This window comes from Eulemur rufifrons, chromosome 9 (assembly GCF_041146395.1).
Source record: "Eulemur rufifrons isolate Redbay chromosome 9, OSU_ERuf_1, whole genome shotgun sequence".
NCBI lineage: Eukaryota > Metazoa > Chordata > Mammalia > Primates > Lemuridae > Eulemur > Eulemur rufifrons.
In genome coordinates this window covers 56,220,283-56,238,855 of record NC_090991.1, presented here as the reverse complement: position 1 = coordinate 56,238,855, position 18,573 = coordinate 56,220,283, and the positions used below count along the sequence as shown (strand labels likewise).

Below are 18,573 nucleotides of genomic sequence, written 5' to 3'. Positions count from 1 at the left end.
ACGTGCTTTGAAATACTCTCATCACCGGAATGGCCACCTTCCCAAAGACAACGGCAACACGGCTGGAAGACACAGACGCAGAGGACGTTTCCAACGCAACCGGCAGGAAAGCACAGGAGAGGTTGCCGCAAGCAGAGGAGGGGGTCGGTGCAGCGTCCCCCAGGCTCGCTCAAGCCCAGGGACACTGCACCACCAGCCCCACTCCCCACCCAGCCTGCCAGCCTCCCCTCCTCCACAGCACCCGCAAAGAGCGCAGACAGGACCCCCTGAGATGCTGCGCTGGGTCCCCCCTCACACGCGCACTGGGAAGCGCCCTGCTCTCCTCTGGGGGCTGCCGCGACCTCAGAGACAAGGACAAGAGCTGCTCTCCAAGTCCCCCCACTGCAATTAGAGAAAGAGGTGGGTCTGTCCCCAGACCCCGGGGTCAGAGAGGGCTGCTGGCTCCCCCTGCGGGAGAAGGCTGGCCCGGGGGGGTTGCAGCCTCGACCCCCAGGCCTCGCCCTCTTCTGCAAAACTTAAACCGGATCTTTCTCCTCCGTGACACCAGACAAGGCAACACAACAGACAAACAAAGGGCCAGTCAAGGCTGGAGGGCACCTGCCGGACCCCTCCAGGGTCTGTGTTACACACGGGTGTTAGAAACAGCCTCACCCGACCCTCTGAACAAAACTACGTCTCACATCACTTGCCTTGTTTCATTGGAGCTGGTTCAGAAGGCGGCCACTGCGCAGGCACCACTGCCCCCTGGTGGCGAGCACAGGGACGCGCGCAGAAGACCCGGCCAGCCGGTAACAAGGCAGGAGCCCGAGCCGCGGCAGAGGAAAGACCGTCCACGACCCTGTCAAGGCCAAACCAATCTGACCCGGTTCAAAACGGAATCGCATGTAAACCACATTCCACGGTCCTGCGTGCAGCACCATCTCCCTGCTGTCCCCAGACCCCGAGGCTATGCCGGGGGCAGTGCTCACCAGGGCCTGCAGTGTCCCGTCCATGGCGATGACCCCCTCCAGGGTCTGGAAGGAGGAGCGGGCCAAGGTGCACAAGCTCCAGTCCAGGAAACCCGCCATCTTCTGCTGCTTGACATCAGGGCGCGTGATGAACCTGCCAGAAGGAAACGGCACCGTGTGTCGGCCCCACGGAGGCCTCCAACACCAAGAACCTCCCAGGCCTCAGCGGCCCCTCAGGGCAGACGCCCCTCCCACATCCTCCCAACTCGAAACACTGCACGGCCATCTGCTCTCGTCAGACCCTCCCGCTCCAACCCCAGATACCAAGTCACTGCCCAGAACACGACCTCCCTCGGGTCACACAGGCCTCCCGGCCCCGTCTCTCCCTGGACCCAGCTCCGCATCCCTTGACCTCAGGACCCCGAGCTCCCAGCCCCGTGACCTCGCGCCACACAGGCTGTTCCTGCATCCCAGCCCCTCACGCAGAGCTCCGGCCGGCCGGCGTCCCCCCATCCTCCCTTCCAGACTCGGCCTCAGGTTCCTCTTGTGGCCTGACCTCAGCTGACCACAGAGCTCCCAAAACAAAAACCTGCTCCCTCTTCCTTCCGCCACCAGCAGCTCTGCCACGTGAGACTGGCCCTGCCACTGCAGAGACCAGGGCAAGGTCCTGCCCTCCCCCAGCTCTGACACTCCAGGGAGAAACAGCAAACAATGGGGGAACCATCGGGCGAGGGCAGGCGCGCTTCCTCAGGGCAAGTGCGGGAGCAGCCTCTGAGGGCACATGCCAGGGAGTGGCAAAGGTCTGCTGTCCAAGGTGGCAGCAAGAGCCACAGCCCAGGGGCCGAAAGGCGCTCAGGGGACTGGAAGAAGACAAAGGAGCCGGTGTGGCTGGGAGCGGAGGGCACAGGGCAGAAGCGAGGCTGGCCAGGCAGTGGGCCTGCCATGGTCCTGACTGCACTTTGGCAGGTAGGTGGGAGGGAGATGGTGGGCGGTGGAGGGGTGGCGGGGAGCAGGTTCCCTGAGAATGATGGGCCCTCTCCCGAGAAGGGACTGGGGAGGGCCAGGCCCTCTAGACAGCCTCAGGGAGCCCCCAGGCAGCCGCTACACAAGTCCAGAGCTCAAGTGAGATGCCAGACCTGAGCTGCCAGGCTGGGACCCTTCCCCCACCCACCCCAGTCACCAGGGCCAGGATGGGACGCCCACCTCCCTCACCCCAGTCATCAGGGCCAGGATGGGACACCCACCCCCGACTCACCGCAGTCATGAGAGCCAGGATGGGACGCCCACCCCCACCCACCCCAGTCACCAGGGCCAGGATGGGACGCCCACTGGCAGCTGTCAACTTCCCAGGAACAGTGAGGACCCCACCCCCGAGGCCACTGTTCACATCGTACACACCTGGGAAGGGGCTAGGCGTTAACACCTGTAATAGGGGAACAAATCCCTATTTCCAAATGTTTCAGCTCCACTCGTGCCAGGTTGTGGCTGTCACGGGGCAGCACCCACAGGAACCCCGCACCCCACTGGGGCCTGCAGCAAAGCCCCCTCACTGCCCGGTGAAGAGTCCACCTTTCCACTCCGGGAAACCTGGAGGTCATGCAGGCAAAACAAGCAAAGGCTCTAAGAGTGCTCTTGCTGCTCCCGTGACCAGGGTGCAGGCTCGGAGATGCCACTCGGTCACCAAGGATTTTGGTCAGACTTTAGGACACTGGTTAGGAAGATAAACTCACGTGCCCTCCCCGGGAAATTTAGCTTCAGTGGATCTGTGAAAGGGGCACAGGGATTCCATTTAAATCTGCACTCCACGGCGACAGCCTGAGAGTCTCAGGGGTGAATGTACACTATGCCCATTTCCCTGGCACCATTGCCAGTGCCAACAGGACAAGGGCAGTGACCGATGCCACCTGACCCTCAGCCTGACTCCGAGTACCCCATGCAGGTGCCACCCAGGTGAGGCTGCCCAGCACGGCCCCGGGAAACGGCAGGGCGGGAACTCTGAACCACCTGGAGACAGAGCCGCGGCCCCCGCACACCTGTGCCCCCACGCCGTCCCTCCCTCCCGTCTTTGGAAACTGCAGCCTGAAGACCCAGCTCACACCTGCCTCCCCGCCCCACACAGGCAGGCGGCACGGAGAGGCCAGGACGGCACACCCTGTGCACACGCATCTCACTCCAGTCCATTCCAACTGAAATCACGCAAGGTGAGTTTCCACATTAAGGTAGAAACCTAAAGGTGCCTCTGAAAGATTTAAACAAGGGGTTTATATTATTTTTCTTACTCAAAATAGGAATATACGTTCATAGCTGAAAGTCCAAATATACAAATAAGCAAAAATAGAAAAATATCTACCCCATAGATATATACATACAAATTTACACAAACAGAATCATTCTACACATACTCTAAAAGATTTTTGAATACTAAGCTTCTTTCTATTATTTTTTACAGAAAAAGAGTCTCACTCTGTCGCCCAGGCTGGAGTGCAGTGGCGTCATCACAGCTCACTGCAGCCTCAAACTTGTGGGCTCAAGTGATCCTCCTGCCTCAGCCTCCCCTCGGGTAGCTGACATTAAGCTTCTTTCTTTTTTAGGAGAAATTACATTACAAGCTATATCTACTTGAAATATTGATCTCAGCTAACATTTTCCAGTATGTTCAGAGTGCCCATTGTCCTTATCTCATAAAGGTAGGACCCATAATAGCTGTAACAACGATGAATGCAACCTTGACTGTAGGACCAGACCTACCTCAGAGAGACAAGGCCCCTAGATAAAACATTCGTGGGCTTCTAGGCCGGGTGCGGTGACTCACACCTGTAATCCTAGCACTCTGGGAGGCCAAGGCAGGTGGATTGTTTGAGCTCAGGAGTTCGAGACCAGCCTGAGCAAAAGCAAGACCCCATCTCTACTGAAAATACAAAGAAATTATATGGACAACTAAAAATACATATAGAAAAAAAAAAAATTAGCCGGGCATGGTGGCACATGCCTGTAGTCCCAGCTACTCGGGAGGCTGAGGCAGGAGGATCGCTTGAGCCCAGGAGTTGAGGTTGCTGTGAGCTAGGCTGATGCCAGTATGTGAACACGGTGGAAGACACGGAGCCGCGTCCCCTGTGGCCGTGTGAAAGCGAGTGGGAAACAGGCGCTGCCCGGATGAGACAGAGCTGTGCACTCCACACGCTGACGGCACGAAGCAGCAGCACGGCTGGTGAACGCAGGGGGAGGAAAAGGGATTTTCAACCCATTCGACCTTCCGGTAATTGCATTTAGATTCCTAAAACAACTGTTCCACTGGCGGAATTCATCAGTCTCATGCAGACTGTTCATGACACTTAATTCTGACAACACGCTGGGGGGCAGCAGTCTGAGTGCCCACCGGGGACTGGTAAGAGCCGCACACCCACATCAGGCAGTCACGTGGCGGAGGACGACTACGGAGCTCCCGGCCGCAGACAGGAGCACACGGCAGTCACACCCCACCGGATGAAAGCACACGGTTTTGTACTTCATACTCTATTTTCTAAAATACATATGATCACTTTTATAATTAGAAAGACACCTATAAACTTTTTAAGTCCTTGACAAAACACGAAGCAGCCTCTGCCCAGCACGTTTCTCCCTCCAGGACGGAGGGGCCTCGCCCCTTCTACAGCTCGGCTCCTGCCCCCAGACCACGCCTCACAGCTCAGCGCCCGCTTTGCAAACGCCTCAGCCAGGGCTCCCAGCCCTGCCGAGTCACGACTGCACAGCCAAGCACCGGGCGACCCTGAACGAGGCGCAGACCATTCTCCCAACCAAAACCACCGGAAGGTTCTACAACCAGCTTTGCCAACGTAGAGAGGGAAAATGCCAAGTTTTCTAATGCATTTAACTATATACAGATTCAAAATCACATGTCATAAAATACTAATTTAGGAAAACTGCTTTCCTCCACTCTCGCAACTCATGAAACAGGCTGACTCAGCCCACCGTGCACGTTTGTCGCCTGTGGGACCATCCAGGCCTGCCGTTCTGGCCGTCCACCAGGCTCACCAGAGAAAACCAGCATCCCCAACTACAGCGCAGCCACCGTTCTGCTCGCACAGGATGTCGGGGATTTCCATCCCCCCACACTGTCCACCCACCACTCACAACCCCCACAGGCACGGCATGAGCTGTTGCCAAGGAGACTTTCAAGGGCTCCACTGCTACCACCCCCAAGAGGCCAGGCCCCCGGCAGCCCGGCCAGCAACCCCAGGCTCAGGTGTTCCCTGTGCCAAACCAGTGCTGTGCACTCCCTCAAAGACACCAACAGTCTGAGGAGCACAAAGACTCCCCTGAGTCCTTTGTCTGAGGATAAGACACTCACGTGACACACCACAGTACCTCAGACAATCCCGCATCAGCCAGCACAGCCACAGGAACTCACCTGGACACGAGGACAGCAGCCGCATCTCGGGCCTTGTCGCTGACAACCAAGTAGGACTGCAAGAAAGAGCAAAGGACAGGCAGCGTCACATGACAGGAGGCAGACCTCAGGGACCCCGCACGGCCAGTCCCACACTCACCAGGCCCCCGAGAGCCCGGACGCATGAAGCTTACAGGCAGAACCCAAATTCCAGAGCTGCGCAAACCACTCAGCCCGGAATCCACAACTGCAGCTTCCAACTGCCCCCCTCGGCCCCGTCAGCGCCTGCCCCGCACGGAGCACACGGTCACAGCCCCCGACACACACGTTCACAGGGACAGAGCAGGAAAAGGAGACACGGGCAGAGCATTCCCTGAGCAGCGGACACGCCCAGGCACTTCCAGCACGTGGGGGCCGTCAGCATTTAACATTCAGACCAGCGAGGAGGCCCCATTCGAACGGAAGAGGACCTAGACTTAATGCAGACGCCTGGATACTTGCAGGAGACCTGCCCTAAGAGGTTCCAACGCTCATCTCTACTTTTGTTTTTCCAAATGACACACTTAGATGATCTTTCTTCTGGGGCAGGCTTTCTGGAGGGCAATCCCATACAGGTGCCCAGTCTTCAGAAATGGTGCCCTCGACCTGGCAGTCCCACCTGGTGGGCAGGTACACAACGTAATGATGAAGAATGTAAAGGCTCTTCATCACCACACGGATGCGAAGACAACAAAACTAGAAACAAACAAAAGTCCATCTATAAGACAATATTTTTTAAATTATGGTACAATGGGGTACCTTTGCCCTAAAATCCTTACAATGGAGCATCCTTCTCTCAAAGACTATGAGGGGACACTTAGTGACATAACAGGACACTCAGGACAGTCTGTCACGGGCCTCGTCCCGGGGGCAGCGCTGAGTGCTGACGACAGCACGGCCCCGAGCCAACCACCTGGCTCGGGTGTGGACGCAGCGCTGATGAGCCAAGCACTGCCCACCTCCTGATTTCTACACCTGCCGGTGCCTCAGTTAAACGGGGGTAAAAACTGCTAACTACCTCACAAAGTAGAATGAAATGATTAATCTACTAATCACAGATTAACATGATTAATCATATTAATCAATGATCTACAAATCATCAATTTATAGGCAAAATCTATAAATGACTGATTAAAGAATTAACCTATGAAGTGTTCAGAGCAGGGCCTGGCACACAGCAGGCCCTCAGCAAACGCCGACTACTCCTGTAAGTCTGGCGGGAGATCCTCCCCCGCGGTCACCCCCCCCCCCCCCCCCCCCCCCGTGTTCACACAGTGACTTGCTTCCAAACCACAGGGTCTGGCAAAGGGGACAGAGCGTCTTGTCCATCGTCAGGCAACGTAGCATGGTGACTTCTGTGTCACCGGCAGACTCTCCCTTGCTGGCTTTGACAAAATACACTGCCAGGCTGGAGGCGCCCACGTGGCAAAGAATCCAACAGCCAGCGAAACACTGAGGTCCTCGGTCCAGCAGCTAGGAGGAACTGACATCTGTCCAGCTGTGACTGCAGCTGTGGGCAGCCTTGAAGGCCGCCAGCTAAGCCACGCCAGACCCCTGACTCACAGAGACCGTGAGAGGATACCTGTGTGTTGTGATAAACACTCAAGGGTGAGGTAATTTTATGCAACAATAGCTAATTAATACAATAAGCTATGTTTATTTGTACAATGTTTGCATCAGGGAAAGTTTGAAGGAAATATAAAACCGTTATCTCCTGGCACTACAATATGACAGATTTCAATTTAATATTTTTCTTGCTTATCTGTACTTTCAAATTTTTCTGCAACGATCATCAGTGTTTAATGTTTTCCTAAGAACTAAATGTAAAACGAGTCCTTTTCTCTTCCCATTGACCCCGAAACCTCTCACATCTCACTACTTTGCTTAACAGGATATTTGTTATCTACAAAGAAATGAGATTTGTTGAAGTAATTCATCCTAACCCCTAATTATCACGATTCTAAAGTTAGTTAGGAAGTGGGATTTTACCACACTGAGAAACAGTAGCAGCAGCTGAGAAACGCCTGACTGCTGAAAGCTGAGCTAATGCAGTGGTAACATCGAGAAGCCCAAACACGGAAGCAGGCACTGATGAGCCACTCACTGCTGGCAGGACCACACTCACCTCTGCTATCTGGAGAATCCGGTCCATGATGGACATTCGTGCTTGCCCAGGCTGGGTAAGGAGATTCCCGTCAAGGCGTGAAAGATCGAAGGGGATCAGGCAGGTCACAGACAGCCACAGTAAGAGCATGTAGCGGGTTTCCCAGGTCTAAGAAGATAAAGCACAGTGAGAATGATTCCTGTCTGGAAGACACAGGTCATCTGCCAGACCCCTCTCACAGTTGGCTGTGCCCCATGCCCACCAACACCCTGCAGGCCCTTCAAGTGCCATCAGGCTCAGGGCCAGGGATGCAGATCACCTGTCGGCTCCTCCCATGTCCCCCAAGACCCCCACCATACACACCCATTGTCACCACTTAGCGGACTGACTCCGCTGACAAAAGACACATTGAAGTGAACAAACAAAAATCGTGACACATCAGTATCATGGTTTCTCTTCACTGGCACCTTTCAAAGTGCAAATCGGCCTTTTGAGAAAGTTAAAAAACAGATAAAAAGATAAAAAACAGAGGACTCAAGAAAAAAGTCTCAACTTCTAGTAAAAACGGAGTGCCTGTATTTTCAGTAACCAATAACACAGCATCCGATTTGGCCTGCAGTCCCTCCATGGGGCACTGGAACACTCTGGCAAGAAGGGCATCAAGTGCCAGACAGCAGGGAAGCACCCCTGGTCTCCAAGGCTGATCAGGAACATTCACATCGAGACAATTCCAAGTTGTTAGTAACAAACTGTGTGCTCTCCTGAATGTGCACTGCACAGAAAAGAGCCCCACTGCCGGCCTCAGAAAGGGCCTTCGGCTGGCACCAGGGAACGTGGGTTTCGGCAGGGTTCCCACCACGCCCTGACTGATGAGGGTGCTGGGCTTACATCATCTGCACAAACCGTGTGGTTCACCAAGCACCTGCTTTCCTTTCGGGATCTGGAATTCTGCTTCATGCTGGGCAGAGGTGTCCATGGGACCAGACCCCAATAAAAGCCGTGGGCACCGGGTCCCACACGTGCATCCCTGGCGGACACTTCATGCGTGCCGTCACAGCTCGTAGCTGGGAGTCACACATGCCCTGTGAGGCTCCCCTGGGAGAAGACTCTGGAAGCCTTGTTCCCCTGGACTTTGTGCCACCTGCCTTTTCCCTGTGCCAGTTTTGCTCTGCATTCCTTTGCTGTGACAGCCCACCACCAAGAGGGCAAACACAGAGTCCTGTGAGTCCTCCCAGGGAGCCCCTGACAGTTATGCTTCACGTTAGACAAAACATGGACAACGATAACTTTATCACCAAACTGTACCTAAGCACGGTTTTTCTTCATAGAGGGCATATTTGAAGGAAAATAATTTGAAGCACCATGTGTAAGAAGTAAAGAGAAAGCCAAAGGAATAAAAAAAAGAGGAGGAGTGATGCAAAACAACACGAGAGAAAACTGGGGGAACAGGAAGAAGACAGAGCCAGCGCAGGTGTGGAGCAAACGGAGGAGCCGGAGGGGCCGGAGCGGAGAGAGGAAGTGGCACTCACCTGGTGGTCCTTGGGGTCCTGGCCTGCAACCATATCTAAAACAGGCTCCACATCAGCTACTTCATGAGGAAATAAACGAACAAATATTTTATATCCTCGAACCTACCAAATTAAGAGACATTGAATTATTCCACAATTGGAAAATGCAGGGAGTAGCAAAATTATCTTTTTCCTCTCTCATCAAAAATCACCACCATTGGCCAAGCTTGGTAGCTCACGCCTATAATTCTAGCACTTGGGGAGGCCAAGAGAGAAAATTGCTTGAGGCCTGGAGTATAAGACCAGACTGAGCAACACAGCAAGACCCCATCTCTAGGGGGAAAAAAATTAAGAATCAGCCAGGTGTGGTGGCACAAACCTGTAGGAGGCCAAGAGAGGAGGATGGCTTGAGCCCAGGAGTTGGAGGCTGCAGAGAGCTATGACAGCACCACTGCACTCCAGCCTGGGTGACAGAACAAGACCTTGTCTCTAAAAAAAAAAAAAAAATCCCACCTATGCACCCAATGGATCAAAGAGAATTATAATTTATTTTTTAAATTTGGGGTTTTTCTTTTTTTGAGACAGGGTCTCACTATTGTCCAGGCTGGTCTTGAACTCCTGGGCTCAAGTGATCCTCCTGCTCCTGCCTCCCAAAGCGCTAGGATTACAGACATCAGCCACCACCACCACCACACCCAACGCAGTGACACAATTTAGTAAGACTAAAGTAACAACAATAAAGCTGTCCTTGCTTCTTAAATCACTCATTCATTAAATATGTTCTATCCTAATCTAACAAATCTTGTATGTGGCTCATCAAAAATACAGGCACGTTACAAACTAAAATATTTGGTTCTACGTTGTTTATATGATTGTCCTCTGACATTTATGAGGAATAAGCACTCAAGAACCTCAAAGGTCCCCAAATTCACTAACACTTCCATAAAATGCAGTTACACGACACCTACAGGAGGAATCCTACACTTGAACACTGAGTGCCGAGGAGCATGCCTGCTGGGCAGCTCATCCACTGTGTTCTCTCACTGGCCAAGGGCACTGCTCGCCACACCTCACAAGTACTGTGATTCGTCACCCCCGAGAGCCACAAGATCCACCCTGAGTCACTCCCATGGTCAAAACTACAAATAAGGGCCAGGCGCAGTGGCTCACGCCTGTAATCTCAGCACTCTGGGAGGCTGAGGCAGGAGGATCGCTTGAGGTCAGGAGTTCGAAACCAGTCTGAGCAAGAGCAAGACCCTGTCTCTACTAAAAACAGAAAAATTAGCTGGGCGTGGTGGCTCTCGCCTATAGTTCCAGCTACTCGGGAGGCTGAGGCAGGAGGATCGTTTGAGCCCACGAGTTTGAGGTTACAATGAGCTGATGATGCCACTGCACTCCAGCCTGAGTGACAGAGCAAGACTCTGTCTCAAAAAAAAAAAAAAAAATTGCCAACAATAGGTCTGTGGGCCAGCACACAGACATCACCTGGACGCTTGTAAGAAAAACCTCACCGCAGACTGACTTACCCAAAATCTGTAGTATAACAAGATTCCCCAGGAAATTCATCTGCATATCAAAGTTTGAGAAGCATTTCCATTTCCACCAACTGTTTTTGCTTTTTCCTTGTAACAAACTTTTCTGGTTTAGCCCTATCTCCTTCTCCTATCCCTTCCTACCCAGGTGGTGCTTCTATCTATTCAGATGCAAGATGCTCAATATCTTGGATACTGCGTTAGCCAAAGGACCCCCAGGGGTCACTAAGATCTGATTCTCAATACATGGCAAAGAGAGAATGAAACCCACAACTGTGTCTAAGAACCATCTTTCCTGAGAAATAACATTTTGGAGGGTAGCTTATGGACCAACGATATCAAGAACACGTCTATCAACTCTAAACTGCTACCTAATGTTACCTTGGTGATGATGTAAAGAAACTTAAAGGCCAGATGCACGAGGGCAGTTGGAGATGTCTTATCTTGCACCATGTCCAATAACAAGTTCATCATCCATTCTAGGGAAAAACACGTATCAAACATTTATTATATGATTAAGCATCAACATGACATTGACTCAAACTACCAAAATAATTTACTTAGTAATGTAAGAACGGTTCAATATTAGTAACGCTGTATAATCCACATATCCATAGAACAAAAGAAAAAAAATGTTCATCTTAACAGTTTCTAAATGGGCATAAGGGTTTACACAACCGTCACTGCCACTTTTAAAATACACTCTTATCTTACTAAGAAATTATTCTGTCTCAAATCAATTATCTAATACCATACTTTACAGAAGATATTGCTACAACTACTACGATTCAGCAACGATCTGGTTCTAACCAACGTGACAAGACAGTAAAAGACAGCATTTCCACTTCCAGTTACAAAGGCATAACTGATACCGAATCTGCCTCAGCACCATCAACGTTACTAAACTAAACAACTGTTTTCAGACACTGATCCCTGAAACAGGGTAACAAACCAACTACGCGCTACCGATGCCCATGCTGTCTGCTGGAAGGTGATTTCCAGAACTCAGTGCAGGAAGAGAGGATTCCAGCAGAGCACAGTGATCTGGAAACTGAGGAGAGAGAGCCTAGAGTGCAAGGAGACTGAGACAGCTGAAATTTGCAGGGAAAAGTACCGAGGAAGAGGAACCTAAGCAGAGCATGTGCTCCGGAGTCCGCAGAGAGGCCCCCCCGAGTCTTTGGCAGAAGCGCCACACGCACAGTAGGGCACAACGCCGGGGGGAACCACCAGGAAGCACTAAGGCAAACAGTTCATGAAGCTCACATCGGGCTGTCACTCAAATTCCATCAACCCAGAGTGCACAGTCCTTGTTAAGCCCCCAGGACAACCAGTCAATATTCCAGAAAGGTCATCTCTTAGCAGTAAGGTTAAATGAGAGGAAAAATAGAGGAAAAGCCTAGACCTGCCCTAACAAAGCTTTAAAAGGACTGAAAGGAATAGCCAGGCTCAGTGGCCCACACCCGCAGTCCCAGCTACTCAGGAGGCTGAGGCAGGAGAATCCCTTCAGCCCAGGCGTTGGGGGCTGCAGTGTGCCACGATCATACCTGTGAATAGCCACTGCGCTCCAGCCTGGGCAACACAACGAGACCACCCTGCCTCTAAATAAATTTTTTAAAGGGCTGAAAGGTTATATGTGATTTGCAAGTAGCTTAACTGCCTGCCAAACTTTAGCATTCTTTAAAGGAAGATCAAAAAATCAAAACATTCAACACCGTAACAATTACAACATCCAAGATCCATTCAAAAATTACTAGACATGTAACTGTCTAAAATTACTGTGACCTTTACCAGGAGAAAAATCAGTCAACAGAAATGACCCATAAATAACCAAGGGGGTACAATTAGGAGATACAAACTTTAAAACAAATACCATAAGTATTACAAATATACTCAAAGATGTCAAAGAAAATATTAATAAGGCAGGATATGGAAGACATTAAAAGAAAAACAACTTCAAGGGCTGGAAAAAACAAGATCTGAAACGAAAATTTAACTAAATGGGATTAACAGTGGATTATACACTGAAGAAAAGATCCATGAACTTGAAGACACTGTAATACAAACTTCTATATTAAAGAGAAAAGAGTGCAACTGAAAAAACTAAACAAAGAGCCAGGCATAGTGGCTCATGCTTGTAATCCCAGCTCTTTGGAAGGTAAGGGTGGGACGATCACTTGAGGCCAGAAGTTCAACACCAGCATGAGCAACATAGTGAGACCCCATCTCTACAAAAAAAAAAATTAGCCAGGTGTGGTAGCACACACCTGTAGTCCCAGCTACTCAGGAGGCTGAGGCAGGAGGATCACTTGAGCCCAAGAGTTGGAGGCTGTGGTGAGTTATGATCGAGCCACTGCACTCCAGCCTGGGTGACAGAGCAATATCCTGTCTCCAAAAAATAAAAAAATTACCAAACTTTACTGAGAGACACAAAAGATTTGAATAATTGGAAACATAATACCACGTTTTTAGACAGGAAGATTAAATGTCGTAAAGACATCTCCCCTATATGAATTTGTGAATTTAATAGAATTCCAAAGCGATTTGTTGGAGTGGGGAATAAAATAATTCTTAAATTCATCTGCACTAATATGAGGGCTAAAAAATAGTCAAGAAAATAAGACGGTCAGATGCTACACAAATATATCATAAAGCAACTAACATAAAACAAACAGACACGGAAAAAAGCAAAGAGATTCATGGGACAGGATAAAACAATCTACAGACCAAGGCTAATATCTTTGAGTGTTTAATGTAGATTTAAAATGGAATTTCAAGCAGGGGGAGAGGCCACTGGATCATTCAATAAAGGAAGCTTACATAACTGATCAGGAAAAATATACTTTCTAAAGGGAAAACACAACGAAAGAGACTGACAGCTTTGACAAGCTAAATATTTTTAAAACTTCAGTAGATAAAATACACTACACATATTAAAAGGCAAAGGCAAAAGGCACGAAATATATGCAACACATGACAAAAGACCAGAATCCATGACTGTTGTTCCTTTTTCTAAAAGGGATCTGTTTCCAGAAAATAACGAACTCCAAGAATCATTCAAAGCACTCTAAGCAGCTCACAGCAAGTGTTGTTATTCCATGGTGCACTATGGAAGCAGGTCCAGCAAGAATAAAGGCATAACTACAGGTCAAGGCTATTACTTAAAGAGATGAAAACACCACCTTCCACCTCTTGACCACGTCTGTTTCCTGGGGACCAGAACTCACACATGGGATCCACCATGAGCCCAAGACCTACACGGAGACACAGCCTGGGGAGCCCGCTGCCCAGGGCGTCTAGGGCCTGCCTGCCATCCCCGCATGCCAGCCTTCTGCCAGACGTCAGAGTCCTTTTCCCAGCAGCTGGCTCTCTCCCAAGGACCTCCATCTTTAGTCCCCTCACCCAGACTACAAGTTTTCCCAGGAAAAGGGAAGACAAAGTTGATCACAATGAATTCTAGAATCCAGAATTTAGACAATTTTTAAACCACTTTTATTTTTTTTAAGACAGGGTCCCACTATTGCCCAGGCCGGAGTGCAGTGGCTCCATCATAGCTCACTACAGCCTCAAACTCCTGGGCTCAAGCAATCCTCCTGCCTCAGCCTTCTAAGTGGTTAGGACTACAGGCGTGTGCCACCACACCCCGTTGAAACTACTTGTTTAACATGGCCCTTGAGAACTTGTAGATTTTCTCATCACCTTCAGGATGACACAGACATGAAGCCTGAGGGTCTGCAGTTGACTCTGGATTTAAATCTTGGCTGGAACACTTACTAGCTGTGTAACCTGGGGCAAGTTTTTAACCTCTCAGAGCCGTGTTTCAGTTTCCTGATCTGTAAAATGTGGTAATAACTGACCTCCCATGAGCATTGTGAGGTTACTGTGATGATTAAGTTAGCTGAGTTTTTCTAAAAGATTCATTCAGAACAAAGCAAAAATAGTGAATATGTATGAATTTACAATTCACAAAGGGAGAAACAATGTACAAATTTAACAATAAATGTAAACTATAGTTCACCCTCAATAAGAAACATCAAAATGAAAAAAAAAAATGTTATGTGTTTTTTACTGTTTAATAGACAAATCCCGCCTTGGCAAGCATATACAGAAAGAGGACACTGGGTGCAGTGGTTCAAGCCTATAATCCCAGCACTTTGGGAGGATCATTTCAGGCCAGGAGTTTGAGACAAGCCTGGGCAACACAGCAAGACCCTGTCTCTACAAAAAAATTTTAAAATAGAAAAAGCAAGTTCACCTTCTACAAAAGCTGTTACTTAAAGAAAAAAACGCGGCAGCATACTCAGCACCAGCCCGCTTAAGAGGCACACGTATGCACACTAAAAGCTAACTCTCAGCTCCACACACACAGGTTTCAACACCTGTGGGGCAGACAGTGCTGATCACTTAGTTTACCGGTGTGGAAACTCGACACAGTAGCTCAACAACTGAGTGGTGGAGCTGGGATGTGAACCCAGGTGGTCTGGTCCCAGGGCTCATGCACGTCACCGCCACCCATGCCGCCTCTCAACTTAGGTAACATCGCTACCTTCCTCCTTCCCAAGTTCACTGCCAGGAGCATGTGTTATTTTTCCAGGTAGTATGAAATAAGTCAAAAATAAAGAAAACAACGAGAAACCAAAAACTCAATCCCTTTGCAGTTAAGTAAGAAAACCAAGGCTCAGTGCATCCATCTGTAAAAAGGAGACAACCTCAGACACACTCCTTAGCAGCCCTGAGGACTGGATGGCGACCCACGTAAAGCACTTGACCCTGTGTGGCTACTACCAGAAAGACACATGTGCCCAGGTGTAAATAGATTAAAACACACAAATGAGGAGCAAGTTTTGGCCTCTGAGTAACAGAGAGGAAGAGAGTAGCTCACACACAACTGCCCACAGCCTGGAGTGACCTCTGGAACTCAGGCTACCATCACGGGCTTGACACCAACTGGCCAGGCCCTGCAAGCAAGACTTGGGCACTTCCTGGCACCTTATCCTGACACCTTCTGCTAGCAACACACACAGGTGTGGTGTGTGAACACCAAGGCGATCGTGGTCATCTGTAATTGAACAATCACAATCATCAGCTTTTCTTCCTACCAAGGTGTGGGTCCAACAGGTGCGGCTGCTCCTGATACTTGTCCATTATTACTGAAAAGAAAAACAGCATGAAAATTAGTTCTGAGCCAAACACACACATGAGCCTCAGAAGCCCTCCTGTTCACCCTTGCTAACTTCTACAGGCAGCTCCCAAGAGCACACCTCCCCTCTCGCTGACAGATGAACACCTAGGGGGAGTGCACCCCGTCTCCCTCCACCCTCCCAAGGCCCACTATGGCCTAGCCATGTGCTCACTGCTTTTGTTCAGCACACCTTCCTCCTGACCCTCTTCCTCTGCACCCTTCCTCCCTAGTGGGGTCCCTTCCTCACCTCTTTCTTCACTCACTCTCCGTGCCTCCACCTCCTGTTAAGAGCCAGGCTCAGGGCTCCCTTGTTATACACACATCCCTTCCACTCCTCTCGTGCTCCCCAGCCAACTCTTTGAACCCATGACCCTATAACCTCCTTGACCTCAGGGCAGCTGCTTTCTTCTCCCAGCAGCTGAAACCACTTCTGTGCAATCCAACGACTCCGCCCGTGTGGTTCGCACTTGCCACACACCTCCACATCTCACCACTTCCCAGGAATGGGAAAATGGGCTTTCACTGGCCCCTGGATATGTAACTGGTTCCATGAACAAAAATGCCTTTTTGCAATTCTCTTACATTTCAAGTTCCCAGGCCAGTGAAGCTTGCTGACTAGAACTTTGTAATTTTCTGTTTCATTGATCCCCTTCCTTTTGAGCTGGTTTTCAGAAATGATGGACCCTCCTTGCAGTAAACAGATAATCAACAAAGCTTTATGCTACCAGATTGTTCAGCCAAGTCAAGATAAGCCGTATTCCGCCACAAATCTTACCCAAGGACCCGCTGAGCAACCCACTCCCCACCACCGCAGGTGCACGAGACCTAAAGGATGACCAATATTAACCCCTAGCTCATCACCCTACAATCTCCACCCAGGGAGAGGATTATCCACCATTTTTTCACCATGCAATGTATGTGCCAGTGTGATTTCTCACTGCCTTGCGCTCCACCCCAAACATGCAATGATGCTCACACGCTCCATGTTACTCATTTCACTTCTAGAAAAACCGTTGGTCTGGGAGGCAGATTTGAGACAGTCCTCCCACCTCCGGATTGATGCCTTCCGCAATAAATCTCCTTTCTTCCTTGACAATTCTGCTTGTCTCAGTAACTGGCTTGCTGTGCCTCAAGCAACACAGGGAACCCGCTTGCGGTCCCCTGGAGACATTCGCCTCGCCCTGAGAACGGCTCTGCAGGAGGCATCGTCACCGTTATCCCCAGCTCACAGCTGAAGGAGCTGAACTCAGGGCGAGCAAGTAACGAGGCCAAGCGACAGGGCCAGGATTCGAATCCAAGGCACCTCACGCCAAAGCCCGCCTCTCTCCTGAAATCAGAATGCTGTCATTTCAAACTGAGGAAGACAAAACTGCGGAGATTTCTTTAAAAGGTCCAGAGACGGTTTTACAGAATTGCAAAACCCCACCTAACTACCTAACTGTGGGGTCCTATGGACGCGTACGGGAATTGTCCACGATAGGCACGTGCACAGCTCCGCCTAAACTCGGAGAATTCAGGGTACCCAAGCGACCCAGCACGGCGGCCTGCAGAGGCACGGAGCTCCGGCGGCCCAGCAGGCCTGCTCCCCGCTCCTCCTCCGCCCAAACCACACGGGCGGGGACACCGGGGCGCTAACGGGCCGCGGCCCCCGCACGGATCTGCCCCCGGCGCGGCCTTACGCCCGCACGCGGCGTCGCACCGGCCCGCCCCGGGCACCACACACGCGCCGGCCGTCCCAGCCGACAGCCGCGCACGCACCGCGAAACCGCTCCTCCGCCAGCTCCCGGGCCGCGCGGTCGCCGTGCACCTCCCGCAGGCGGCCGAGCAGCGCGCGGGTCTCCGCGCTCTCGCCGAAGGCCTCCAGGGCGGCGCCGCGGGCCAGCGCGTCGTCCTCCGCCTCCTCGTCCGGTCCGCCCGCTGCCGGTGCGTCGCCCAGGGCCATCTCTGCAGCCCCCGCCTCACGGACTCGTTGCTCCGGCTCCGCTTGGCCGCCGGGACCAGGCGTGAGCGCTGAGGAAAGGGAGGCTCCCGCCCTGACCGCAACCGACTCTGGCCACACCCCACGACCTGCGACCGTGCTCGCCGGCCCGCTACGGAGCGCGCCAGCAGCCAAAATAGTGTGCGCGGAGACGACGCCGTGCTGTGAGGGGCGCAGGCGCAAGTACAGCCGAAGGACCTGGGAGGGCGTGTAGGGAGCACAGGCTGCGGAGCCCGGAGCGGTGAAAGGGGAGGGGTCCGAGCACGTGGGCGGGGGCCTGACGGGGCGGGTCCCAGGACGTGGGAGGCTGTCCCGGGAGGGGCGATGCGAGCACTACACGGGGGCGGGGCCTGGTGGAGGCGCTTCGAGGGTGGGGCGAGCACTGCACGTGGGCGGGGCCTAGCAGGGGCGAGGCGGGTGAGCCCGAGGGCGGGGTCTGGGCAGGGCGGGGTCCGGGGGGGCGGGGCTGAGACGGGGTGATGTTCCAGGCGAGGGGGGGGATCCAGGCGGGGCGGGGCCAGGATCCCAGACCGACCCTTAAACGACGACAGCCACGACGAGGCAGCCGCGCGGGCCACCCCGACAGCCTCACCACACGAACCCCCAGACACCCGGCCGGGGGGACGCCCCGCTGCCCAACGGCCTCGCTCGGGCTGCCCGGGAAGCGGAGTGCGGCCGAGGGGCGCGGCGCCGACCTCGGCCTGGGCACCCGGACCTGCGAGAACTTCCACGCCCCGGTCGCGGAAGTACCCAACCTCCACCCCGCGGCCCGTGACGCGCAGCGACCCTGCTGGAGGCCTTGCAGGAGGCCTGGGCCGTGAATTAGCCACCTGCGTGGCGGGCGACGCGTTGGGACACACAGGGATGCGGGCCCAGACCGTCTGCGGGTTTTATTAGTC

The 18,573-nt window shown here is 52.1% G+C and overlaps 1 protein-coding gene across 2 annotated transcripts in view; it reads right to left on the bottom strand.

The window, feature by feature from the left end:
- Positions 1 to 17,789, bottom strand: part of TBCD (tubulin folding cofactor D) — a 128,964-nt gene extending 111,175 nt beyond the window's left edge. Inside the window, exons 1-7 of one of the 2 annotated variants that reach the window (XM_069483067.1) lie at positions 17,455 to 17,789; positions 15,614 to 15,664; positions 10,899 to 10,996; positions 9,007 to 9,108; positions 7,499 to 7,645; positions 5,356 to 5,411; positions 969 to 1,101 (exon numbers count right to left, since the gene is read on the bottom strand). In XM_069483067.1, coding sequence (XP_069339168.1) covers positions 969 to 1,101; positions 5,356 to 5,411; positions 7,499 to 7,645; positions 9,007 to 9,108; positions 10,899 to 10,996; positions 15,614 to 15,664; positions 17,455 to 17,638 — 771 coding nt within the window. In that variant the 5' untranslated portion in view covers positions 17,639 to 17,789. The remainder of the gene's footprint in view (positions 1 to 968; positions 1,102 to 5,355; positions 5,412 to 7,498; positions 7,646 to 9,006; positions 9,109 to 10,898; positions 10,997 to 15,613; positions 15,665 to 17,454) is intronic. The other variant, XM_069483066.1, reaches the window with a different exon arrangement.
- Positions 17,790 to 18,573: the final 784 nt, after the last annotated feature.